At 51.5% G+C, this 26,272-nt stretch overlaps 2 protein-coding genes across 6 annotated transcripts in view; both read left to right on the top strand.

Moving 5' to 3' along the window:
• The first annotated feature begins 661 nt into the window (after positions 1-661).
• On the top strand, positions 662-6,102 carry NDUFA12 (NADH:ubiquinone oxidoreductase subunit A12). The gene is made up of 4 exons (XM_061574053.1): positions 662-819; positions 3,785-3,867; positions 4,409-4,496; positions 5,353-6,102. The coding sequence occupies exons 1-4, from the start codon at positions 734-736 to the stop codon at positions 5,534-5,536; spliced, it is 441 nt and encodes a 146-aa protein (XP_061430037.1). The 5' UTR covers positions 662-733; the 3' UTR covers positions 5,537-6,102.
• A 1,241-nt stretch (positions 6,103-7,343) lies between these two features.
• The window catches only part of LOC133356584 (ubiquitin carboxyl-terminal hydrolase 19-like), a 29,571-nt gene continuing 10,642 nt past the window's right edge, over positions 7,344-26,272 (top strand). Inside the window, exons 1-20 of one of the 5 annotated variants that reach the window (XM_061574176.1) lie at positions 7,344-7,759; positions 10,590-10,879; positions 12,089-12,289; positions 13,423-13,565; positions 15,112-16,059; positions 16,440-16,578; positions 16,833-16,986; positions 17,145-17,219; positions 17,337-17,452; positions 17,954-18,255; positions 19,337-19,571; positions 20,205-20,338; positions 20,538-20,696; positions 21,399-21,509; positions 22,167-22,277; positions 22,941-23,039; positions 23,574-23,714; positions 24,526-24,641; positions 25,062-25,199; positions 25,745-26,004. In XM_061574176.1, coding sequence (XP_061430160.1) covers positions 10,681-10,879; positions 12,089-12,289; positions 13,423-13,565; positions 15,112-16,059; positions 16,440-16,578; positions 16,833-16,986; positions 17,145-17,219; positions 17,337-17,452; positions 17,954-18,255; positions 19,337-19,571; positions 20,205-20,338; positions 20,538-20,696; positions 21,399-21,509; positions 22,167-22,277; positions 22,941-23,039; positions 23,574-23,714; positions 24,526-24,641; positions 25,062-25,199; positions 25,745-26,004 — 3,781 coding nt within the window. In that variant the 5' untranslated portion in view covers positions 7,344-7,759; positions 10,590-10,680. Of the gene's footprint in view, positions 7,765-10,586; positions 10,880-12,088; positions 12,290-13,422; positions 13,566-15,111; positions 16,060-16,439; positions 16,579-16,832; positions 16,987-17,144; positions 17,220-17,336; positions 17,453-17,953; positions 18,256-19,336; positions 19,572-20,204; positions 20,339-20,537; positions 20,697-21,398; positions 21,510-22,166; positions 22,278-22,940; positions 23,040-23,573; positions 23,715-24,525; positions 24,642-25,061; positions 25,200-25,744; positions 26,005-26,272 lie in introns of all 5 variants that reach the window. The other 4 variants (XM_061574174.1, XM_061574175.1, XM_061574177.1 and 1 more) reach the window with 4 other exon arrangements.

The raw sequence follows: 26,272 nt of genomic DNA, 5'->3' as shown, positions 1-26,272 counted from the left end.
AGTGCGGTGACGTCATCGCGCAACACCCGACGCGATCACGTATCAGTGCGGTGACGTCATCGCGCAACACCCGACGCGATCACGTTTAAGTGCGGTGACGTCATCGCGCAACACCCGACGCGATCACGTTTCAGTGCGGTGACGTCAACGCGCAACACCCGACGCGATCACGTTTCAGTGCGATGACGTCATCGCGCAAAACCCGACGCGATCACGTTTAAGTGCGGTGACGTCATCGCGCAACACCCGACGCGATAATGTTCTAGTGCGGTGACGTCATCGCGCAACACCCGACGCGATCACGTGTCAGTGCGGTGACGTCATCGCGCAACACCCGATGCGATCACGTGTCAGTGCGGTGACATCATCACGCACACCCAACGCGATTACGGTGATGCCGCGTAAATCGAATTTGAGGTAATTGCTTAACATCGATTGACTTCATCGCGTGGCGAAATTGTGGTATGTACTTACAGAGAGGGTGATGTCACCACGTAGCACTTGGAGGTAGGACCCATGACGTAATCACGTCGTTCGATCGCGTCGCCCGGATCATGTTCCCGTGACGTCACGACACCGCGGAGCGCGATTGACGTCACGACACCGCGGAGCGCGATTGACGTCACGACACAGCGGAGCGCGATTGACGTCACGACACAGCGGAGCGCGATTGACGTCACGACAGCGGAGCGCGATTGACGTCACGACACAGCGGAGCGCGAGTGACGTCACGATGGAGTACATGCGCATGGTGAAGCGGGTGTGGGACACGTACCGCTTCTATGGCGGCCTGCGCGGTTCGCTGTGGCAGATAATGAGGTGAGAGGGACCGCGAGGGGGCCAGGGACGCAGGGGACCTGAGATAAGCGAGGACTCGCGGCGAGACGCGGCCTGGGGCCCGCGTCCCTCGCTGTCATTGCGACAGGGGTCAGAGCTTTACGCTACACGTGGATATTATAAACGCCCTGAGGGCAGATGATCAGGGTCGAGTGCAATTTTACAATGCACCAAATATGCCTTGAAGGCAGCTCTGTTGTGACGAAGCAGGAACTAAACATTCGTCAACGTTTCGAGTAATGGTCCGTTTTCAGTGTGCTGTAAAGAAGAGCTGTTGCCTGTAACGTTGACTCTGTTCGTGTTTCGTTCCAAGGCCCCTCTTATTGACGATTGTGCTGAGCTGAATTGTTGTTAATTGTGCGCCGTTTCCAACGCAGCGGCACCAAATGTGTTCGGTTTAACGTCGAGGCCGTTGTAAACACACTGCTGGTTTGAACAAAAATAATATGTTTGACCCTTTCTGGCAGTATAACAGGTGTTAAGATTTTGATTTAAAGCTTTCGTGACTGCAGGGATTCATATTCTTGGTTCTTTCGGTAAAGTCACGTAGAAGGGAAATAATAAAATAATAAAAATATAAAACAATAAAATTCTCACGACGTTTCGACTGCAGCACAATCATAATCAGGTGTGAAATCCACAGCAAGAAAATTTGAAAAAAAAAAAGTATTGCTGTGGATTTCACACCTGATGATGATTGCTTGTGTTGCAGTCAAAACGTCTTTTACCCTTCTATTTCTTAGTTTTTTTCGGTAAAGTCACGTAGGTAAAACATTAAAATTAATAAAAGTAAAATAAAATAAAAATCACGACGTTTCGGAGGCAACACAAGCTTCCGTCTTCAGGTGGAACCGTCACAGCCCGACAGCTGTATCAAGTAAATGAGAGATTACAGGAGATACCACTCCGTATATATAATGGTTGAGGGGGGAGGGCAGGAATGGCCCACTCTTTATTATTATGGTAAGGTGCGGTTTGAGACTATGAATAGACTGCATAACAAAAGATTGAGCATTTATTATGGAGAGGTTCGGTTTGTGACTACGCCTAGCCTACATAATAAAAGTGTGAAAAAAGAAAGCTAAACCTGGTAGAAAGCTAAACCTGGTGAAACAACTGGCTGTCCATCAGTAACCTGCAATAGTTTTCTGTCAAATAAGATGGTTCAAATAAGTGTAGTTAAATCTTCTTTGCATGGTTAATCACATCTTCCCAATGATTAAAGGTGCGGCTTGAGACTATGAATAGACTGCATAACAAAGACTGAGCCTTTATTATGGAGAGGTTCGGTTTGTGACTACGCCTAGCCTACATAATAAAAGTGTGAAAAAAGAAAGCTAAACCTGGTAGAAAGCTAAACCTGGTGAAACAACTGGCTGTCCATCAGTAACCTGCAATAGTTTTCTGTCAAATAAGATGGTTCAAATAAGTGTAGTTAAATCTTCTTTGCATGGTTAATCACATCTTCCCAATGATTAAAGGTGCGGCTTGAGACTATGAATAGACTGCATAACAAAGACTGAGCCTTTATTATGGAGAGGTTCGGTTTGTGACTACGCCTGGCCTGCATAACAAAAGTGTGAAATAAGTATAACCCGTAAAAACAAAGTTTTTCACTATAAATCCTTTATATGCGTGGCAGCGAACTTAATATAAAGGATTTAAAAATATATTCGCCTGTGTATTTGGCATGGGAAGCGAGGGCGCTACCAACTGCGCTACTCCGCCACGGCCTGTGGAGGGGTTACGCTCTGGGCTCTTATACTGTGACGTTCAGCCAAAGCCAAGAATGAGTTCTTTTGAATATATGTAAAATATTTTTTTTTTGCCTAAAAAGTGTTAAATTTTGGGAATTTTTTTCACGAACATTAATTGTCTGGCACAACGAGTCTGTGTGGAAAATGTCAGCTCGATTGGATCACGGGAAGTGGGTTAAAAAACGACCGAAAGATTTGCACGGTCGTAAGCAAGCAAGCACGCAAGCAAGCAAGCGAACTTAATATAAAGGATTTAAAAAGAAAGCGTTTGTTATGCAGGCCAGGCGTAGTCACAAACCGAACCTCTCCATAATAAAGGCTCAGTCTTTTGGGGGTGGGTCTGCTGGGGCAGCTGCTGGAGCAGAGAAATTAGCATGTCAATGAATCCATACTGGAAAAAATTTGATACTGCCAAAAAAGGTCACACACTGCTGGTTACAGCGCTTCCCCACACTGTCAGTCAAAGAGGTCGCATGGCCATACTTCACCACACTGGTCAGTGCGGCTTCAGTTGATCCAAAACGCCACTGCCAGATTTATCACCCGAAGCCGTAAACGCGACCGCGTTTCCCAAATAAATGCCCGTCCACTCCCTCCACTGGCTGGCATTCACCAGTGCAATAATTGCTGGACAAGGTCGCACTCATAGGCTTCAAGATCCTCCATGGACTCGCCCCTGCCTCCCTTATCCCCATTAGAAACGATGGACTGCATTGTATCGCTTTGTGCTCTGTAATGTTTTATTGGTGTCAGATCTATGCGAGTGTCTCAGTTGTCATCCCGCATCGAGTCCTATACCGCATCCACTGCCATATATTTTTGCACTATGCTGACTGAGCCCAGGCCCAAAATGTCAAGCGGGGAGCAATGAACGGCACTATTAAAGTAGGAATAGATAAAGAGTGTAACACGTCTGTTGCATTGAACAAGCATATTATACGAGTTTGGGGATAAGACTATGGGAGGGAATTCCAAAGTGAAGCAATGCGAGAAAAGCAGAGATAAATGTGACCTGCAGTGTGGTGAGCGGGTGAGTGTTTGAATTAATGAGTTGGCGAAGGAGTGAGTGAGTGTTGTTATGACCTGCATTGCAGTGATTGAACAGTATTGATGAGACAAAGCAGTGAGACTGGTAGACTTCAGTAACACAGGCATTGAGCCAGTGACTGAACTCCCTGTGTCGCTCCCAGGATGGACGAGTTCCGTATTGGCACCCTGGTCGGCATGGACAAGTATGGCAACAAATACTACGAGGATAAGCGCAACTTCTTTGGTAAGAGTCCCCGCAGAGACCCCTATCACCACCCACTTGTCTTGCTACCCAGTGCCCACAATGAGACAATCACTCACGTCAGAGTGTTAATTTTGCGGTAAATATCAAAACAAATGTTTTTCTCCATTTATAGAATATGGGCATTCCATTATATACATGTTATTCTATGGGCATTCATTTTTCCAATTATAAGCTATGTTAATTTTGTTTCCCCATGTTAGCCTATGGGTATTCGTTTTTCTCTCATTCCTTTCAGTTTGTCCATTAATACAAAAAAAATCTCGTTAATTGACGATAGCCTTGAGTGAATGAAAATTAGATATTTTGATAAGGCTACGACTGTTTCGTCTTTGATTAAATTAACGAATCTCAATGAACATGCAGACCAAGATAATCTAGTTACATTATTAGAGACCAAACATAACAATTGGGTATATAATTCGATACAAAAAAAATTCACTGAGTACATAATTTGGCTGACCGCTTAATACAATGGGGTTTGGGGGGTTCTCCCTTCGTCTGTCTTCTTTACTATACTCAGGCCGGCACCGCTGGGTGGACTACACGTGGAAGATGAATGACAAGGACACGTTCTGGGACAAGGACGGCAGCATGGTGCCTCCTGAGTGGTGCGTCTTTCCCTCTCTCGTGTTCACTGTCAAGTCAAAGTGATTGCCTACTCAAAAGAGCATTGAGGCATTGCCCATCTCCTTTTACAGCCTTGATCCAGTGGTGCAAATTGCACGTTCCAATTGTAGGGGAGAGTCTGTCTCGGGTAAATGCTGTTGACTTCCCCCTGAAGTGGTACTTTTATGGACCCTGTAGGACTGATGGACTTAGTCAACCCCCAACCAGGATTTCAAACATGCGATTGGGAGCTGCGTGCTGTAATACTGAACCACCTCCCACCTGGCCGGTTACTGTCTGTGCTGCCTGATCTTGATTTTATGCTGATACTCGGAAGGGAGGCCTGTTTATTTATATATATGTAGAGAAGTCCCCACGGACGCTCTCGGAGACGGAGGTATGTTATGGGGTTTCGCCGAGGATTTATTAAAGCTGTTTCAATAACACACAAGGGTACACAACTCCCAGGGGCTAGGGGTCCTACTCTGAGTCCGGGTCCCTGCCGGCTAGCTCCGGTCTCTCTCTCTCGTGTCGGATCGTGGACTCTGCCGACTCCACCGACCGGAGAGAGAAGCACCTCTATCGGCTACCACCGGCTTCTCCCCAGACTCACTATTCGATCCCTCTCTACCCCTGGTTCCCTCTTCACCCTTCTTACTCTACCCGTTCCCACAGTGACCCCGCTTACATCACGGGGTCTCCCATAAGTACCCTAGGAGACGTGACGTCATAGCACTGAACGGCACACCTGACGTCACGTCCCCATTTTACTCCTCTACATATATGCTATCATTCCATTATTTGGCTGTTTCCCACTGCTCCACTGCCCTCTCCCTTCTGCCCTCTGTTCCGCCACAGGCACCGTTGGCTGCACAGCATCGCGGACGAACCTCCGACCACACACCCGCCAGAGCAGCGGCCGTTCATATGGAAGGAGCACAAGATGAACATGAGTGGCTTCAATAGGCAGTACGTGCCCTACTCGACCGTGCGCCCCAAGATCGAGTCCTGGGTGCCGCCCAGTGGAGCCACCTCCCGCTGAGCTCACACACACGCCTGCACACACGTGTGTGTGTGTGTGTGCGCACTTAAGTACGTGTGTACGCATGCAAGTATGAGTTCGTGTACATACATGTGTAGACTTCGGGTCTCTGCGACGAGCTCGGCAACTCTGGTGCCGTTTTACCTCTAGGGGTGTGACAATTCATCGATTAAAATAAATGATTTAACACGAGCCGACTGGATGATATATTTTCCATGCAAATTATTTGAGAATGCTAGGGCGTAATCGAGGCAACCTGCCCGATAATTGAAACGGCATCGCAAAACAAAATTATTTTGAATTAAAGCACGACTAGAGAAATGTCACGGCTTATTGAATCGCAGATGAGTGAATCGTTGCATCCCAAGTTGCTGCTATCATCTGTGAATCTATGATACCTGAGTCCCTTACAAACACATGTTTTGAAGAACTCCCCAGCCATCACAAGCGATGAAATAAAAATTTGGTGAAGTTATAGCGGAACTGTGCAGGCGTCTGAATAGAGTGCGTTATCTGCGTTTGTAAAATAATAAATCTTCGCCCTGCCTTCGCGATGCTCTCCACATGGTCTCACTTTGCACATGTGACTCGCCATGGATGCTGGTGTGGGGCAGGAAGGGTAGGAGAACAAGGGGGAGAGGGAAGGATGCAGTGGAACGAGATGTGAGTATGGTGGATGTGATGTGTGAAGAGGCACGGGAAATAAGCTCGCGGAGAGAGAATTCGGGCAACCGACTCCATGCAACAATGTCACTTTTGGTTCACAAGATGAATGTCTGTTGGTCTGTATGTAACTCTGGATCATGTTGATCTATGTAACTGTGTGGGAGGAAATAAAGTACCTGGAGAAAACCCACCATGAATACAAGAGGTTAGCCCATAGCATCATTAGGCCAATGTTGGAATGTGGTTGGAGCCGTTGTACCAATGTTGGCCCAACGTTCCATATCTACTGGGCAGCTAGATTCAAGCATAGGTCTCCTGTCATCTGTGCACCTCACGGCCCAAGCCTACAACACATGTATTGTGTGAGTGGGCCAAGTTCAAACACCTGGGGGGGGGCTTGTATTAGCACATTCACCTTCCATATTAAAGCCACGCGTCAAAATCGCATTCAAAATCCGAAAATAAAAGTATCCGGTTCAATCACCTCAGGATCTGGTTTGTAATGTTAATTAAAATATATATCGCTATTAGATAATAAAAAAATACACCGAGGCTTACGGGTGGTGGAGGATCTACGACACTTTTTAAATCCTTTATATTAAGTTCGCTTGCTTGCTTAGGACCGTGCAAATCTTTCGGTCGTTTTTTAACCCACTTCCCGTGATCCAATCGAGCTGACATTTTCCACACAGACTCGTTGTGCGTGACAATGTTCGTGAAAAAATTTTCCCAAAATTTTACACTTTTAGGACAAAAATATTACATTTAATTACCAATTGCTTAATGGTGCAATGCAATCATCTGACCCATAGGTGGCAGCCATCTCAAGCCAGAGGACGAGAGGACTCTCGCCGCCACGCATATAAAGGATTTATAGTGAAAAACTTTGTTTTTACGGGTTATACTTATTTTTTATTTATGCGACCTGACCAAAAAAAATATACACGACTCCCCTGCCCCATCGCGATTGGCTCCGATTGCATTGACGTCACAGGGAGGGGAGGGACTTTCAAGTCGGCGTTACGTCACCGCCCCCACGCGCGTGCATCTTCCCGCTACGGAAGACGGCCACCGACACCGCAAGACGCGTGTCAGACGTTCTACCTCATTCCGGAAGACGTCTACCAATAAAACGCGGACCCCCTGTTCAGGCGCGCGCCCGGGGGCGGGGCCGGTCAACGTCACCCCCCCCCCTCAACGCGCGGAGATCTTCCGGAAGTTCCCGAAGATTCCAGAAGTCGTCTTCCGGAAGACGGAAGGCGCAGAGTGTCAGCGCCCTGATTGGGCATTTAACGGAAGGCGTCTTGCGTTAACAATAACAATTGTACCCCCTCCCCTCGCCGTCGCGGCGACAAAACCTCGTTGTTGAGAATTTTATATCAAAGTTCAAACTCTCCTGTTCTTCTCGCACGACCTTGACGAGACGACAGCGCCACCGCAGCGTCCACACACGGCCCAGCCCGGCGGCGTCCTTGCTTCCTCCGCCCTCCCTGCCCCCCGGCCTCGGCTGGGCGTCTCGCCCGGCTCAGGGCGCCGCTTCGCCCGCAGCTCAACCAGGCAAGGTGAGGGGGGACGGGGGCCCTAAAGCTAGGCCCCTCGCGGCCTACACAACAACAAAAGGGGGAACGGAGACCCGGGTATGGGGGGCCCAAGGCGACCGGGGTTTGGGGTTCAAGGGGATCAGGGGTTTGGGGTCGAGGGTTATTTGGGTTTGGGGTCTACGATGACCTGTGTCTGAGGCCAAGGGGATCGGGATTTGGGGACCTGGGGGTTGGGGTCCAAGGGGACGTGGGGATTTAGGCCAAGGGGATCGGGGGTTTTGAGACACCGGAGTGTCATGTCTTCGGGAATCGAGGTTTGGGGTCTAAGAAAAACGTGGTGTTTGGGATGCAAGGGGACCGGGGTTGGGGATTCAAGGACAACCGCGTGTGGGAGACTGGCGTGTGAGGTATTAGGTGACCGGGGCTCTGGGTGCCAGCGAATGCGAGATTTCATGGTTTGGGGCTGTGTTCTGTGTGCTGTACATGAGTCGTATGCTTGAGGTTTCTTGAGCTTTGGGGTCCCTGATTTTAGGTTATCTGGGGTTTGGGATTCACAGGATGCCTGTGTTCGAAGACCTGCACTGTCGAGAGTTGGGGTCTTAACTGGGGGTTTACGGCGAGTGTACTACTGCAGGTTCAAAATCGTAAATCTCCGATGTTTGTGTGGGTGGAGGGGGCGGGCAGAGTTTAAAGTGTAATGGGTGATGTCTCGGGGTTTGTCAAGGGTTTGAGATCTGAAGATTTTAGCCTCGGAGTTCCAGTGTTTGGGGTCCTAAGGCTCAGAGTTTAGTGTACCTGCGTTTCAGTGGGGGGGGGGGGGTGCGGACATGGGTTCAGCGACAGACACTGCGCGTTTGGGGTTTCCTGGGTTCAAGAGCAGACTGGGTGTTGGGGGGGTTTCCTGGGTTCATGGTCTGGGGCAACAACAACAACATTCTAACTTGAGGCGAATTTGTAATTTGTAAAGTAGTGATAGTTGAGTTGGACGTTTTGGCACTCAAAAAATATTCTTGGATGTTTGCTTTGCCATATTAGTAACTCGGCCATTGCATGACAACATAAGACCTCTGAACATATTTGTAAATAACACCGTGACCTTAAAAGGGAACATGCATAATGGACGACGTTTCTGACAATGCACCTTCATTGCACATAAGAGAAGCTAGAGAGATGGATAGTAAGAATTGGAGACTGCACCTCGTGACTGGTTACCTAATAGTAGCTTTTGACTAACAAACAAAACCCTTAGATAATCAAGAAGCATCACTACTAAATTATCCATAAGATTTTTTTGCGGTTGGATCGCGTAAATATTTACGCGATCTATCCCAAAAAACCTCATGGATGATTTTGGTTCGCGAAAGCCTACGTGTTAAACTACTAAATTAACTCAATTTCATTAAAGGTAACATAAAATGTTGCTGGCACATTGAATTGTGGGAATGTTTGTCAGTGTGAGCACGTCGCACAAATCCCCTTAGCAGTGGCTTCATGGCCCCAATCACTGCCTTACCTTCCCGAGTTAGAGAAATCTGAGTCGGGTCAGATAAGGGTATTGTGCCAAGCAGATTCATGGTTTTACTATGGCTGAGAATATCATTCAATATGATGGGATAAACTGTGGGATTTCTTTGACAGGATAGAAGTCGCGTGCATGAATACATTTGCTGTACTGCCTTGTGTAGCTCTGAGCAACCTATATAACCAATTTTACACTATTTATGACCGCCCATCTGCCAAACATGGGGGTAAGTCAACAATAGTTGTCTTTTGGATATATTTTCCCTTGCCGTAGGAATGTGGAATTTTCACCACTGGCTTAGGATTGTAAGCAGGGGATGGGCACCACCTGAATGCTAATTTCATTAAAAAAAGACCTTGACTTATCCAATTTAAACTCTATCCAGGCTTAAGCTTGCTTCACATTTGAGCTGCCATGATATTGGGTGCATTCCAGGTATTTTGATCATAAGCTTGCTGCCCATGTGCAGTGTTGCAATACATCATCATCAGTCATTGTCTATCCACTGCTGGATGGAAACCTTTCCACTTTGCCACCATCCATCAAGGTGCAGCGCTACGACAGTCCATATCATGCACGTGAGTCGATCTCATCACTCTATATCCAATGTCCTCGTACCCTCCAGGTTATTTAACTATATTTGGTTTACCTATGTTTGTTTTGTGTTGAGGACAGCTTGAGGAGGCCATCATCCATCAGTTGTTTGATCATGGCTGGTAATAATGATTTTATATTTATTTCAGATCATACAATGACCGGTACAAGGAAAATATCACAGCTGTGAGGCAGAAAGAAGACTGCGTGAATTAGAGAGCACGTAGGTTGGAGACACCATATTGATTCTGTGCAGAACACGTTCTTTGGATGGACGATGGCCATTGGTAGAGACTAACGATGTAGTGGCAACCAAAGGAGAGAACATGCCCGGAATGGACGTCTACCTCCTTAATGGAGCGATGAAACTGGCTCATATGCAGCTGGATGGATTGCTGCATTTTGAGACAGTGATATCTGGCAAATGTTTTCGGAGGTTTGAATTCAGCAATGGACTGATCAAGGCTGATTATGACAGCCAATTGATGGCCAAATCGTCCAGAATCCGACCAGGTATCATCAGATCTCATAAGCTAAGCAGGTTTGAGCCTGCATTCGTGCTTAGATGGGCAAGCATCGTACATGGAATTGATTGGAACATCTGGCATTTGCATCCCTCATCCCGTCTCGACACAGATAAGAGCCGTTCTAACGCATTAGGTGTTCCACTGGTTTTTTTACCTTCTCATCCCTCCTCCTCTCCCTGGCGGTTTTTGTCTCTCTGCAGCAGCCACGGCCACGAGACTCGCAAGATAGAGAGGGAGGCGAGGAAGCGCGCGGGCCCGAGCGAGAGAGGCGCAGGAGCCGGGAAGAAGGGCCGCATGGCGAACGCCGGCACTGGCACCGCCACCGCTACAGCGGCGCGGACACGCAGGCAGCAGGGCGGGCGGCGCGGCGGTGATGGCGGTGGTGGCGGTGGTGGTAGGAACCGGCACAAAGGCGCCCAGGGGCAGGGCGCTGGTGGTGGAGCGATGCGAGCCAAGCAGAAAGAAGTGGGCGGTGATGTCGGCAGAGGCGCTGGTAATGGTGAAGCTTAATTTCTTGTTGTCGGCCTGTGATTTTGCATTGCAGGGCAAAGGCCTCACCCATTATTTTCTTTCTTTTTAAATCCTTTATATTAAGTTCACTTGCTTGCTTGCGCGCTTACGACCGTGCAAATCTTTCGGTCGTTTTTTAACCCACTTCCCGTGATCCAATCGAGCTGACATTTTGCACACAGACTCGTTGTGCGTGCCAATTTATTTTCGTGAAAATTTTTTTCCATAACTTTACACTTTTTAGGAAAAAAAAATGATATTTAATTACCAATTGCTTAATGGTGGCAGGCAATCATCTGACCCATAGGTGGCTGCCATCTCAAGCCAGAGGACGAGAGGACTCTAGCCGCCACGCATATAAAGGATTTATAGTGAAAAATTTTGTTTTTACGGGTTAATTTTTTTTTAGTCTGGCCTGTGTGTAAGCCAGTGGGTTCCTGTGTGAACTCTGTATGGATCTATGGGTATCTCTATAAGAGTCTATTGTAAATTTCCTTGCTATGCAGATACCTTGCCCATTTTATTCCATTCCTTTACTTAGTTGCTTCTGTCCTGTCATGGCCACTCAACTCTGATGTCGTTTTGCTGCAGCTGTCTCTTCCTCTGTATTTGCTCTTCTTCTTTTCCACTCCATGGTTTGTCTTCTCTCAACGCTTGTTCTCATTGTCGCCTGTAGGTGGTGACAGTTTTTATGGGTGTGCTGGAAAAGGTTGAGAATATAAATGTATATTTTATATATATCACATTTGTGCTATCAGTGTCTGAAATGTTTAGTTTGTATTGCCTGCACTATCGGTCTATTTCTCTCCATCTCCTTTTGTATTTTTTGTTTTGCCTGCTCTCTGTCGAGTTCTGTGATATCCCTACTACTTCATTCTGTCACATTTGTTCTGATCACCAGCCTCATGCAAAAACACGTGTGGAAATTTACATGAATACAAAATAATAACTTCTCACATGATGCATATAATTGCGAGCTAACTATTTTCATGTTATCCAATTAGGTGAGTAATCAAACATGTAATTGGTAGCCATAATTTATTTAAATATCGGATATCCCTGCTGTGGTTGCTTGGACTCGTATTTACCCTGATGATGATGACTAGAGACTTTCACGCTGCCACCTGGCCGAGTACTGTATATGCATTGACCCCTGACCTTGTCGGTGCTGCCGTGTTTGGCATGGACACAGCTGCGGCAGCTCGGACCGGTGGCGCCGCGGCGTGCGACAGTGACATGGGCATGGAGTGGACGCAGAGCGGAACCCAGGTGACGGTGCGGCTGAGACCACGCGGGGGCAGTGCGGGTGGCGGGGGCCCAGGAGGGGGGGACCTGAGCGACCTGCACAAGGGGGCAACCTTCACGGACCACGCGTGTATGGTGGCGCTGCCAGGTTTGTGTTTCTGTGTCTATGTTTGTGGCCTACCATATATGCGTCTGTGTGAGTCGGCATGCCCAAGTACCGTCTGTTTGACCGAATAGTGAGGGGGGTGATTCTGGCGCAGCATGGCCCACAGGAGATATACAGAAGAATGTAGAGGTGATTGTACTTGCCAATGACCGGTACCAGCATTGTCAAATCGGCTTCTTTGGAGCAGGCTTGTGACGGATTCCTACATGTTGAATGTATGCACCTTCCTGCCATAGTAAATTCCTTGTTTGTGCAAACTTTCATGGCGAATAAAACTTTTTCTGATTCTAATTCTGATGCTACTGGGCAGTTGGAAGTAGTCCCTCTTCAATAATAACGGAGGGTGGAAGCGATGCTCACAAGGTTGCTAAACTACAGCAAGTTTGCATAGTGGCGAGCAGAGGATTTGCATCTGCCAGTCATTTCAGTTAACCCAGAACACTTAGGTCTGTCTCATGACCTGCCAGCAAGCTTTCTACACTTCACGTGACCTCACGGTGCATTTATCCTAACACACACACTATGGTGACGTCACTGCCGCTTAATGACGAATTGCGGCTGTTGTCATTGGTGTGTGTGTTTGTGTTGCCGTTGTGCATTTAATCAGATTAATGTAGTTGTGCGTGTCATCATGTGTGTGTGTGTGTGTAGGGCCTGCCCACACCTATCTCAAGAATATTAAAATACAATTTATTTGCACTCATATTTCACAATTTGGACGCACTGTTCGATCGATAGCTCGGAGGCGCGGAGCCAGTGCTCAAAGTCCCTTGTACGCCAGCCGAGTCTGAGCAGGTGAGCCTGAGCATGTGAGCCTGAGCAGGTGAGCCTGCATAGTCGAGCATGAACAGGTGAGCCTTTAGCTGTTGCTTGAGTGTGGATGGTGCTTGGATGCTGCTTGTGTGCAGTGGGAGAGTTCCAGACGGCTGGTGCAGCTTAGTAAGTGTTGTCAGTCTTGTTTATGCATTGTCATTTTGTGTGCATTATCAGTGTGTGCGTGTTTGTGTCATCGTCGTGTGTTGCGAGTGTGTTGCTGTGAATACCTATTGCAATCGATGATGTGCAACATCAGTGTCCATGTGGTGATGTTTCCGTGCGCGCACGTGTGGGCACAGATGGAGGTGAGTGGCGCTGTGAGCTGTACGGGGAGGTGGAGGCGTCGTGCTGCCGCGCGGAGGTGAAGGAGCGTGGTGGGGTGCTGCAACTCACCATGCCCAAGCGCATCCCGCTCTACACGTGGCCCGCACTCACCACCACGGTGAGTCTCACTCACCAACACACCTGCACACTCACCAGCACACTCACCTGCACACTCACCGGCACACCTGCTCACTCACCAGCACACCTGCACACTCGCCAGCACACCTGCACACTCACCAGCACACCTGCACATTCACAAGCACACTCACCAGCACATTCACCAGCTCACCTGCACACTCACCAGCACACCTGCATGCTCACCAACACACCTGCACGCTCACCAGCACACTCACCAGCACACCTGCACTCTCACCAGCACACCTGCACATTCACCAGCACACTCACCAGTACACTCACCAGCACACCTACACATTCACCTGCACACTCACCGGCACACCTGCGCTAATGGTTGGTGCCCAGCGACTGTGTGGCTCAGCTCAGAGAGGCAGTTCCTGTGAGACAGTCCCATGTGAATGTAGGGTTCTTAGTGCACTGTTTCCATTGTCCCGTACCCCCCAATCTCCTCTTCTAAGCAACACGCCATTGATTATAAATGACAAGTAAAAAAGTTACATAGCAAGAGTAGTGTAATTGCGATGTGATTGTGTTAAACTAGCGACTGTTGTTACCGCGTGGCGGCGCACCACGAGAAGGGGGGGTACAATCAAGGGGGGCGATGCGTGTAAAAAGAGAAAAGAACGGGAGAGGGAAGAGAGAAGAGAATGGGAAATGAGAGTAAGAGGATGAGAAAGGAACGGAGAAACGGGAGCTCAGGGTCAGGAGAGGGAGGGAGAGGCAACATGGGGGCCTTGATGCTGCTGCATGGAGGAGGAGCAGCGTCTGTGGTCACAAGGGGCGGCGAGATGGGGTGGGGGGTCAGAGTGGGGGTGGCCACATAGATTGTCGCGTGATTTAGAGGAGGCTTGAGCTGGTTCAGAGAGAGAGAGGGGGGGAGTGGTAGTACTGTGGTTTGTGCACTGCATTAGAAACTCACCCACCTAAGTTTGATTCTGGGCCATGGCTTACATCAGCGGTGAGCGATATCGGAACCTGTCCAGAGGTATCCATCCCTCCTTCGCCAAATCTGCACTGACGAGTGGGGCGAGGTGTGGTCAAACAAAACCCCGTTATTGTATCCAGCAGTGGATTGACATGATAATTTGATTAAACATGAACTTTTCTAAAAGTTCACAAAAAACACGGTTACTTCGACATTGTTCACACCGAGAGCCGTCGCAGCATTCACTTTGAGCTGTTGTTTGCCACACAGTGCCGCGCCGCTCTGTGGCATGTTTATTTGTAGCAGCTTTCACATCACTTGTGACAAACATAACAGCCATGATCAATCCACTGCTGGATGAAGACTTCCTCGAGCCATCCTCACAAGATGGCATTGGTAATCTCAGATTACTCGGGTAATCTGAGAGGGCAGTTTAGATGGAGCGAGGACATCAGTTCACTTGCGGTTGTAGCAGCAATGGGCCGTGAGGGATTGGGGATGACGTGGGTGAACCTTCATCCAGCAGTCGATACACGGTGACTGATGATGATGATGATGAATGGGACGTTGCGGAGACTCTGTACATTTTGGGTTCTTCTTGCAGAAGAAGAAACCGGCGGAGGAGGTGACCGAAACATCCGGTGTCTCCCCACCACGTCTCGCGGAATCGGCAAAATCGACCACCGGCAACGGCACCGGCATCGTGCCCCACCGGTCGCTCGCCAGGGAAGCCGAGGAGACGGTGGCGGCTGTGGCGCCAGCACTGATACCATCGCTGGCTGAGGCAGCGCCGCCGGCAAGCGCCCCTCCCAGGCCTGTTGGGAAAAAAGGCGGCGGTGGTGGCAGCGGTGGTGGCAGCGGTGGCAAAGCTGCGGCGAAAGCGGCTGTACAGGGAGTGGTGGTGGAGGCGGCGGTATCCCTGCCTACTGTGGTGGAGGACGCTGCGTCGACCGCCAGGCCGGACCTCACGCCGGTGTCCGCCGATGGTTTCCTGACGGAGCCTGACACACAGGCCCCGGCGGGAGTCAAGGTTGAGGCCCCTGTTGAGACCACACCGGTTGAAATCTCTGTAGAAACCCCTCTACCAACCCCAATTGAGAGTCAGGTAGAGACCCCTGTACAAACCCCTATGGAGAGCCAGGTGGAGATCCCTGTACCAACCCCTATGGAGAGCCAGGTAGAGACCCCTGTACCAACCCCTATGGAGAGCCTGGTTGAGACTCCTGTAGCCACACTCGTGGAGAGCCAGGTAGAGACCCCTGTTCAGACCACTGTTGAGTCCCCTCTAAACACCCCTTTGGAAAGCCAGGTTGAAACCCCTGTAGCCACACTTATGGAGAGCCAGGTGGAAACCCCTGTTGAGAGTGTGGGGCAGGACATGGAGGTGGCAGTGGGGGACAGTCCACCTGTGAACACGGCTTTGGATTCAGGGGGGCAGCCGCTGAGAGCACCAAGCGAGGGGAGTGGACCGAGCCATCGCACGGTGGCGTCCTCGTCGTCACCGCCGTCGCCCCGGGGGAAGGATTTGACGAGCGTGGAACCCGCACAGGAGGTGATCTTTGCCAGTGGAACCCGTATACCGTGTGTGCTTTCACTACACTCATCCTCTTGTCCTGCGGTGATTGGGCAGCTCCCAGACGATCGAACACTTGGCCTTCGTTAATAAGACAATCCGAGTCTTAAGATCTCTTGTCTTGAAAACTCATCTTTAAATTGGCCTTTACCCTCTAGTTCTGACCATTCACCCTGATTCTGTTTATTTCCTGATTTCCACACACGGCACATTGGGATCTACGGATGAAGTGGGCCTTACAAATGTCAATTATTATTATTATGACTTGAATTCAGTGAGGTGTGGGGCTTGGGTGTACACCCCAGGTGTGCCAACAGTATTCCATTCAACTTTAGCCGCATTTGTGACTTGTATTGAAGGTGGCAGAGTACAGTCTGCAGCCCAATGCAGCAGAGCTGAAAGCAGGAACAAGTCGAGTGGACGGGGAGGAGTTGGGGTCGTCGGTATCATCGGAGGCGGGGTGTGAGACCTTCAGCAGCCCACCTCTGATGTGCACTGGTGAGTTAGACTATGTGCGCTAGCAGGTGAGTTTGTGTGTGTGTGTGCCCTTACTTGCATCTCTACCTCCTGTGTGTGTACGCAATGTCCTTACCTGCTTCTTTACCTCGGTGTGGGTGTGCTCAGCTCAATGTCCTTACCTGCATCTCTACCTGTGTCTGTGCGCAATGTTCTCCCCCGTGTCACCACCTCCGTGTATCTGTGTCCGCGTGTCGCTCCCCGTGTGCCGCTTCCCGCGCTTCCTCGGTAACCAGCCCCGGAGCCCCGGCGCGTGTCGTCCCTACGACACGGCTGGTACGAGGTGGGGGCGGACTCGGTGGGGGTGCAGGTTTACAAGCGCGACATTGCGCCCAGCGACACGCACGTCATCTTCCGCGACCACGACTTCACGCTCATCTTCACCAGCAGGTGAGGTCGCCGCAGGAGATGCGTGGCTAATCAATCTATAGCCGGGCTCTGATTTCCTTGGCAGCCGATGCCTCTGCCGGTCGATTTATCGACCAATCTGATAAAATAACAGCTGAGCAATTAACTTGCTTCCCTCTGTGTGCGTGCGACTGTCAAAGCGACCGGAAGTTCTTGGAGAAGGAGGGCGTGGCGGGCAGTGGCCCCACCGTGTTCAGCTGGCAAGTGAAGCTGCGGTGAGTCCACTCCATGGGGGGGGGGAAGGTGGAGGTTACCTTTTATAGGTGCTCACTAACAGCACGAACATTCTTGTTTGGGCTATAGGGTGGGTCTTTTTGTGTGCGTCCACGCAGAAACGGCATCACCCCCGACGAGTGCTCCTTCGTGAACCGGATGGCGGTGGTGGAAATAAAACTGCGCAAGAAGCAGAGCCAGAAATGGGGCGCACTCGAGGCTCCGTCCAACCAAGGTCTGGTGCGATCACGCACAAGCGCGTGGCGTGTGCTCGTGTGTCGCGCCTCACCGGTTCCTTCAATCGGTGGAATCCTTAATGCCCACTGGGACACTGCCGTGGCGATTGATTCGTGATCGATTTTTGGGTGACGCCGCGTGGCGATCCGGTCTGTTTCATGGCATTTATAGAGCCTCCGCCAACTGACATGGCCAGACAAATAAAATTGTCACATGTACGAGGATTTCATGCGTTGATTGTAATTGTTCCGGCCAAACGGTAAGTTTGAAGGACAATTCTCAGAACCAAATGTGCCAATGAGATACGACGTTTCGCTTGAAACTACGTCGGGCATCCTCGAGACGAGATAACAACACGCGGTGCAACCTAGGAGACATCTAACCTTGTCCGTCGACCCTTGGCACTCCGTTCACCGTCCCCGCACCTCGCTCGTGGACCCCCGTAACCCCGTGCGACGCATGGTCACTTATGGCAAGGTCTCGTTGCGCTGCCTCCAAGGTGCAGTGGGAGGTGCCAGGGTGGCGTGCCCGGCGAGCGAGGCGTGGAAGACTGCGGCGCCCGCCGGGCAGCAAGTGGGACAGCCGCCGGCCGTGGGCCAGCTGGGCGAACCGCTCGCTGAGCCCAGGGCCAACCGCACCGCTAACGTCACCGCCAACGCGACGGCGACAGCGGCCGCCAGGGCCGCGAATGGCGCGGAGTCCGAGATGGAGGTGGCGGTGGTGCCGGCGCTGGGCTGTGCTCCGTGCGTCGGCAGCGGGGGCGCTGCTGCGGCGGCCCAGAGGACGCTGGAGCGCGGCGCGGTGTGTGTTTGGCGAAGCGCCGAGTCGGCCCACGTGATCGTAACGCGTTGCTCACTTGCACCAACAACGTTTGTTTGAATTCGTGACGTCCTGAGCGCGGGCCCAATGGCCTAAAGGCCCAAAACTTCAAGTGGCTAGCATGTAAAAAGGCAATTTATTTTTGCTTAACACGTAATACGTTTCTGGCACAGATTTGCCACCCAAAGCACCATTGCATCAATACACCCATAAACAAAACAAAACATTTCTAATAATAAACAACAAACGGCAATGTCAAGGTTGAAATAGCTAACAGTGTAATACTTTTATTGACTTGAGCAAGGCTATTTTAAGAGCTTGGAGGAACGAAACGTTGGAGGAGGGAATTCCAATGTGGAGCAGTGTATGGTGACGCTGCGACGGCTCGCCAGAAAGTATATTAAATAACCCGCCTCTACTTAGACAGCAACACTTTAATGCAGTTGCATTTCGAGATGCTTTGTATGCATGTATTTTGAACTTATTTCGCACCGTACGTAGCCAGCCATGCCAATCAGAATATACTGGAGGAATCCGATGAGCTATAAAGCTCTTTTTCACAGATGTCCAGTTGGTGCGGGTAAGAACGTTACAACAACGAACAATACAAAAGCATGATAATAGTGCAAAGTACAAGAAAGGTAAACAAATCACCCAAACACATACAAATACAACTAAACCATCCCCATCCTACCAGGCAAAGCCCACTGAGGTATTAACTTATTTTTCATAAGCCTTCTGGCCAAAAATGTTTGCGAGACAAGGGAAACGTAGGAGAGGGGAAAGAGAGCAATTCAGCGCCATGGCCGGGTACCGTGCAACTGAGGCCCGGCACCACCAACAACAATAACAAGGAGCCGCGATGGCCGGGACAGTCAGGGCAGCACCAACAAGTTCCGGGGTATTCTTGAAGGAGGGGCGGGGCATTTCTTCAGATATACTTCTGATTTGAAATAATAATTTGCAGAGCTTCAAGTGTCATTTGTAGACATTTTCGGGAACGATTGAACGTCCGATTAATCATCGTGGTGATATTGATGGCTGTCCCATGTTCCGCCCTCAGCCCCCGATGGTCCGCTCCGGTCGCCGTGACGACGATGAGGGGGAGGACGACGAGGAGGAGGGGGCGGTGGCAGGGGCAGCGGTGGCTATTCGTTGTCACGTTGACGGGGACCGGGAGGCGGTGGAGGGCCGTCGCCACGGTTACACGGGGCTCATCAACCTGGGCAACACTTGCTTCATGAGCAGCGTCATCCAGTGCCTGTCTAACACGCGCGAGCTCAGGGACTTCTTCCTTGGTGAGAACCAGCAGCACCAGCAGCAGTAACAGCGGCAATGTCACCAGTTTCAGCACCTGTAACTTTAGCCATGTCTGCGGTGGTACGAGCGGCTTTGGCAGTACTTGTTGGGGCAGCAGCTGCTTTGAGAATGGCAACCAAACAGCTATTCTTGGTTCTTTGGGTAAAGTCACGTAGAAGGGAAAAAATAAAATAATACAAATATAAAACAATAAAATCCTCACGACGTTTCGACTGTAACACAAGCAATCATCATCAGGTGTGGCGGTTTTTTCAAATTTTCTTGTTGTGGATTTCACACCTGATGATGATTGCTTGTGTTGCAGTCGAAACTTCGTGAGAATTTTATTGTTTTATATTTTTATTGTTTTATTATTTTTCTTCTACGTGACTTTACCGAAAGAACCAAGAATATGAATCCCTGCAGTCATGAAAGCTTTAAATCAAAATTTAACCAAACAATTGTGAAGCAGTGGCATTGACCTGGTTGTATGCCGTCTCCCCACGCTCTCCCCACTGTCTCTCTCCTCGCTGTCCCTCTCCCCACTCTCCCCTTTGCCTCTCTCCCTCACCCCACTCTCCCTTCCCCCCCCCTGTCCCTCGCCGCGCTACTCCGCTACTTGGCTCGTGCAGACAAGGGCTTCGAGGCCGAGCTGAACATGGAGAATCCTCTGGGCACGGGCGGCCGCCTCGCCTCCTGCTTCGGCCGCCTGTTGCATACGCTGTGGAGCGGCACGCAGGACGCCGTGGCGCCCGCCCGCCTCAAGGTGCCACGTCGGGGACGAAGGGGAGGAGGGACAGAGGGGTGTGCGTGTACACCCATTTGTGCATTCGGTGGCCGAGCGTGGTGCTGTCCATCCACCCCCTCGTGTGCCGTGCCGGCCTTCGTAGGTTATACTCGCCAGCAGCACTCGCCCCAGCAGTCTTATTGAAGGCTCTTTGGGGGGTCTTTGTCTTTGTGTGCAGTCGGTGGTGGGTGGCAAGGCGTGCCAGTTCACGGGCTACTCGCAGCATGACGCGCAGGAGTTCATGGCCTTCCTGCTGGACGGGCTCCACGAAGACCTCAACCGCGTGCGGCACAAGCCCTACACGGCCACCGTGGACTCGGACGGGCGGCCCGACGCGGTGCGGCACGGTTGACATGGGCGACCACCGGGTCCCTCCGTAGTTGTCCGCTCGTTCGTCCGCACGTTGTTAACCAGCTCCGTCCTCTCCCTTCGTCACGGTTTTTACAAATGAATCGCTCCTTGACATCAGTAGCGGTGTCACTCAGCACTGGGTGAAAATTTATAACATAATTTGCTCTCATCAGAACTAATTGTGAGATTCTTCAAATGTGCAATCCTTGGTCGCCTGTTCTACCGGGCAGTGACGTAACCCAGCTGCAGAGGTTTACGGTTTCCAGCAGCTGCCCTGGTTAATACTGCAGTGTATGATAACCATAAAAACACCATGAGCTGTCTGCTTCGCTCAATGGACATTAAAAGATTCCTTACTTCATTCGTAAGAGTAGGCCATCGTGTGCCGGCGTTGGATTCCACATTTACCAAATTCAAATATTATACTGCAGATTACTCAATTGGGATCACCCACATAGCAGCAGACTAATTCTGGCAGACTAATGCCCCAGGTAACTCTTTTAAATGAGACTCCTATCCTGGTCTCTTGAGTTCTCACCTGGTTGAACAAAATCAACTTAATCTCCCCTCTCCTCGCTCTACGCTCGCCCCCTTCCTGTTCACCAACTCGCCCGTTCACCGTGGCGCCACCGGCGCTCGCTCGCTCGCTCACTTGCTCATTTGCTCACTTGCTCGCCCGCGCATGCAGGTGGTGGCGGAGGAGGCGTGGGCGCGTCACAGGCAACGCAACGACTCCTTCGTGGTCGACCTCTTCCAGGGGCAGTATAAGTCGACCCTTGTGTGCCCGGTCTGCAGCAAGGTGGGGGCCCCCTCCCCCCCCCCTCCCTCCACACCTATGCAGTTTTCCCCTCTCTTAATAGCCTAGTACCTGGGCCCCTCCGGCCCGTGGGCCCCAGTGCAGGTGCATTTGCTGCACACTCGGAAGCTACGCCACTAATCTTGGCGATGACCCATGCGTGACCTCTGCTGACAACGTGACCCCGAGACAGAATGTCAATTCACCGCCGCTGTGACATTGAAACCACGACCAGATCACTGGGTATGCGTCCGTGATCCTGTAAGACCTCAGAAGCTAAACAGGCTTGAGCCTGCATAGTCGTTGGATGGGCAACCGCCACGCACAAACACGTTAATTACAGAGCTGTGAGGATACGTGGTGGGCAGCAGAGGGAAGTGCAGAGGGATCCACAACTCTCCTGTGCTTGTATGTTTCCACGTTCTTGTTCGCTGCCTTCAACCTGCACTGACCGTCACTGTCAAGTAATCTGGCCACCCACCCCTTCATATGCCGTGCTGGCTTTCATCGATGCTCGCAAACAGCACTTGCCCCAAAAGTCTGTTAAGGCTACACGGAGATCTTTGTTTTTTGTGAAGTAGAGCCCGCGGCCATCCTAACACGTATCGCATTACTCCGTACCATCTCTACCCCCCCCCGCCCATGATTTCTGCCGAACAGGTGTCGATCACCTTCGACCCCTTCCTGTACCTGCCCGTGCCACTGCCGCAGCAGCAGAGGATGCTGAACGTGAACTTCTACTCTCGAGACGCCGCTTCTTCGCCGCGCGAGGTGACCAACACTGCCGCTCCCAACGAACACGGCGACAACCGCCCCCTATTGTCAAACACAACGACAGCTGCCCCTTGTTAAACGCAGCTACAGCCGCCTCCTGTTAAACACAGCTTCAGCCGCCCCTGTCAAACACAGCTACAGCCGCCCCCTGTTAAACGCAGCTACAGCCGCCCCCTGTTAAACACAGCTACAGCCGCCCCCTGTTAAACGCAGCTACAGCCGCCCCCTGTTAAACACAGCTACAGCCGCCCCCATTGTCAAACACGACAGTTGCCCTGTCAAATGCAACTTACGGCCATCCCCGATTGTCAAATGCAACTTACGGCCACGCCCGATTGTCAAATACAGCTACAGCTGCCCCCTGTTAAACGCAGCTACAGCCGCCCCCTGTGAAACGCAGCTACAGCCCTGCCCCTGTGTTCGGGGACACTGTTGCACGATGGTCATCGCGCCGCGCTACGAATCCGGCGCCCCGAGTTAGATTGCCGCTTACGCCCCTGTTGGTCGCATCTGCCGACAACAACCCCTCGCGAGTCAGAGCCACGGCCGCCCCCTGTTCAACGCGATCCCCAGGGAGGCGATTGCCCGTGCCTGACTTGTAGCTGGTCACCACCAGCACTGGTGACGCCATTTTCTCCCATGTGCTGGCACCGTGGGCAGGTGACGGCGAGCGTTGACAAAGCGGCCAGGGTGTTGGAGGTGCTGGATGCGCTGTCGGAGCAGACGGGTGTGGAGCGGGAGAATCTGCGTCTCATTGAGGCACGACCACACTCTCTTTTCCTCTCTCCCACTCGCTGCGCTCTCAGCAACCTACGTGCTCTCACCCAATCACACACCCCACCACTCATTCACTCACAAGCACCTACTCGCATAGTCACTCATACACTCACAAAAGCACACGCTCACTCAGTAAAACAATGCTTACTCGAATAAACATATGTGTACATGCGTGTTTGTGTATATCGCCCGCGTGTTTGTGTGCTTGTACGTGCATGTGTGGGGAGCAGTTAGCGAGCTGCGCTACTAACCCGGTGACCCGAGTTTGATTCCCGCTCATGGCCAACACCAGTGATGATTATCTAAACCGGTCTTGGGCCTCCCCGAGGTCGACTCAGTCTCAAATAAGTACCTGGTGCAGTGTGTAAACATCGCCACTCGGGAGAAAAAGGCGGCCGAGCTTGGGTGCTGGTCACCCACCCCCTCGTGGGCCATGCCGGCCTTCGTAGCTGCTCACTCGCAGTACTTGCCCCCAAGAGTCTGTTAAGGCTACACGGGGGATCTTTGCCTTTGCAGGTGTGCGGCTCGGCATTGCGGCGCGTGCTGCTGCCCCCCCAGCCGCTGGACGTGCTGCCCGCGGGCAGCCGCCTCCTCTGCTTCGAGCTGCCGGCGCCAACGGGGCAGCACGAGCAGCTAGTGGTGATGTCCGTCTCGCAGGTGCCTGCTTGCCCGCCCGTCCGTCCGCCCGCCCGCCCATCCGTGCGCTCACTCCCTTAACCGTGCCCCTGGCTAGCACACTGACACGGCCATTATGAATCTCCTGAGAGAGACACCCAGTCCCAGTAGAATTGAACCCAGAATCTCAGCAGTGCTGGCTCAGTATCTCTGACGCGGCCATTATGAACCTCCTGGGATAATCGCCCGGCACCAGTGATTGCACCCGGGAAGTTTATGGTGTTGGAAATAGTGCACTGGACTTGGCCATTATGATCACCTTGATAGACTCACCACCTGTGATTCATCATGGCATCTCAGAGGTCCCGTCTCTTTACCCCGACACAGCCATTATGAACCCGCAGATTTAAACACTACAAATCTCCATAGCTATAAGACTCTATGCGAGTCATTGATGACCAGGCTGAGACCATGAACTCGCGATGCTAGAACCCGGTTTAATCGCAGGCAGCCGACACGAGGATTCAAACCCAGGATACCAGCAGTGCCGGCTCAGTGTCTCTGCCCTCTGAGCCCCCCCCCCCCCCGTCACCGCGAGCCGCGAGCATCCTGTTTTTACGGAGCTAAGAATCTCGTTTGGTAAGTGCAGACCACTCTGATTCATTGGAAGATCACGCTTTGTCTTCTGCTGGCCCCGTAAGCCTCGAGTCTACAACACCTGTAATTCCCATCCAGTGTGACATCTAACTCCTTACCAGGCTCAAATCTGTTTGGCTTCCAATATCAATTTCTCTCCGATGCTGAAGCCTCGTGCTAAGTGCCGCCCCCCCCCCCCCCTCCCGACCGCATGTAGCGTCTCATGGTGTCTGCCGTGCCGGTGCTCGCCTGCGCGTTCTGCCGCCAAACGCCGGGTCCTGCCGCCCGCCTGCGCCGATGCACCAAGTGCTTCTGTGTCAGCTACTGCAACACGTGAGAGAGCGCTGTTAAAGACAGGGGAACACCAGCTGTGTCAACCACAACCGCTGTCGACCACAGCCACCATTGTTAGCCACAACTACCACCGTCGGCCACAGCCACCACTGTCGGCCACAGCTGCCATTTTCAACCACAGCCACTGTCAAAAACAGCCACAACCAGAGCCACTGTGGTTGACAGTGATTTGGTGCTGATGTATGTATTTCTGTGTGTGTGTGCATATAATAGTTGTTGGGGTGAGTTTTTGTTAGTATACCCTGTGTATTTACGCATGTGTAAATACCCATACAGGTCTTCTTAGGAGCTCGCAAACAGCACTTGCCCCAACAATCAGTTAAGGCTATATGGGGGATCTTTCTTTTTTTTTGCTTTTTTTTTTTACTCTTTTTTTTTTTACTCTTTTTTTTTGTGCAGTTCATGCCAGAAGAGCCACTGGGAAGATCATCGTCACGTGTGCCGCCCGGAGCCCGTGGGCAGCCCCTTCGTGCTGGCACTGCCGGCCACGCGGCTCACCTACACCGCACTTGCAGAGGCAGCCAGCAGCATGGCCAGGTGGTTACGGACCGCGACTCGCTAAGAACACACACACCTCGCCAAGAACACACACACCTCATACACTCACCAATACTGAAGCCCGACCACCTATGTTTCCCCAGTGTTGATGTTTACACACGACACCAGGTATGAATGTAAGACTAAGTTGACGTAGGTGTGGCCCAGGACCGGTTCAGATAATCGTCACCGCTGTTGGCCGTGAGCGAGAATTGAACTCGGGTTGCCGGATTTGTAGTGTAGCGTGCTCACCGCTACCGTACCGATTCCCACCTACACACGCACACAACAACAACAACCGCCATTCGCCACTAAGTGGCGGTGACGTCACCACGACGCTTGTGCCAGGCCATGTGCACCTAGAGACCACGTGAAGTGTCGAACGCCCGCTGGCAGGAGGTCACGGGGCAGACCCAGGTGCCACGGGTCGACTGACTGAGATGACTGGCTGATGCACCACCTGTGCCCCCTACTGTGCTAACTTGCTGTGCTTTACACATGCACCTCGACACACGCCTCATACGCGTGCTGTCTCTGTCCGTCAGGCTGTCGGTCACGGTGACGCCACTGCCCAGGGAGTATCCTCCTCCCGTTCCTCCTCCCCGTGACTCCCCGAGCGACGACCACCCGGCCGCGCCGGCTCTCCCCTGCTCCTCCCACCCAAAAGCTGAAGCCGGGCCCAGGCCGACGGGGCCAGGCGAGGCCCAGGGCTCAGCGGAGCCTGACGGGGCCCGGGCCGCGGCACCGGCGGCGATGTCCGCCGAGGGAGAGGAGACTGCGGCGAAGGGGGGGGTGGCACGAACAGGTGAGCGTCGCCGGAGGGGATGATAATAATAATTTACAATCTAGATTTGATGCTTTCGTGACTGAAAGGATTCATACTCTTTGTGTTTTTTCGGTAAAGCCACGTAGGTAAAAACTAAAATCAATGAAAATAACTAAATGAAATCACGACGTTTCGGGCGTCCTTCAGGTGGGGACAACGTAGCGAAAGCACAACCGCTTAAGTGTGTTTAAGAGCCACGTTGTCCCCACTTGAAGAAGGACGCTTGTGTTGCGCCCAAAACGTCATG

This window comes from Lethenteron reissneri, chromosome 54 (genome assembly GCF_015708825.2).
Source record: "Lethenteron reissneri isolate LAM-NWPU_2019-01 chromosome 54, ASM1570882v1, whole genome shotgun sequence".
NCBI classification, from domain to species: domain Eukaryota; kingdom Metazoa; phylum Chordata; class Hyperoartia; order Petromyzontiformes; family Petromyzontidae; genus Lethenteron; species Lethenteron reissneri.
This window is presented reverse-complemented; position numbering and strand designations above follow the sequence as displayed.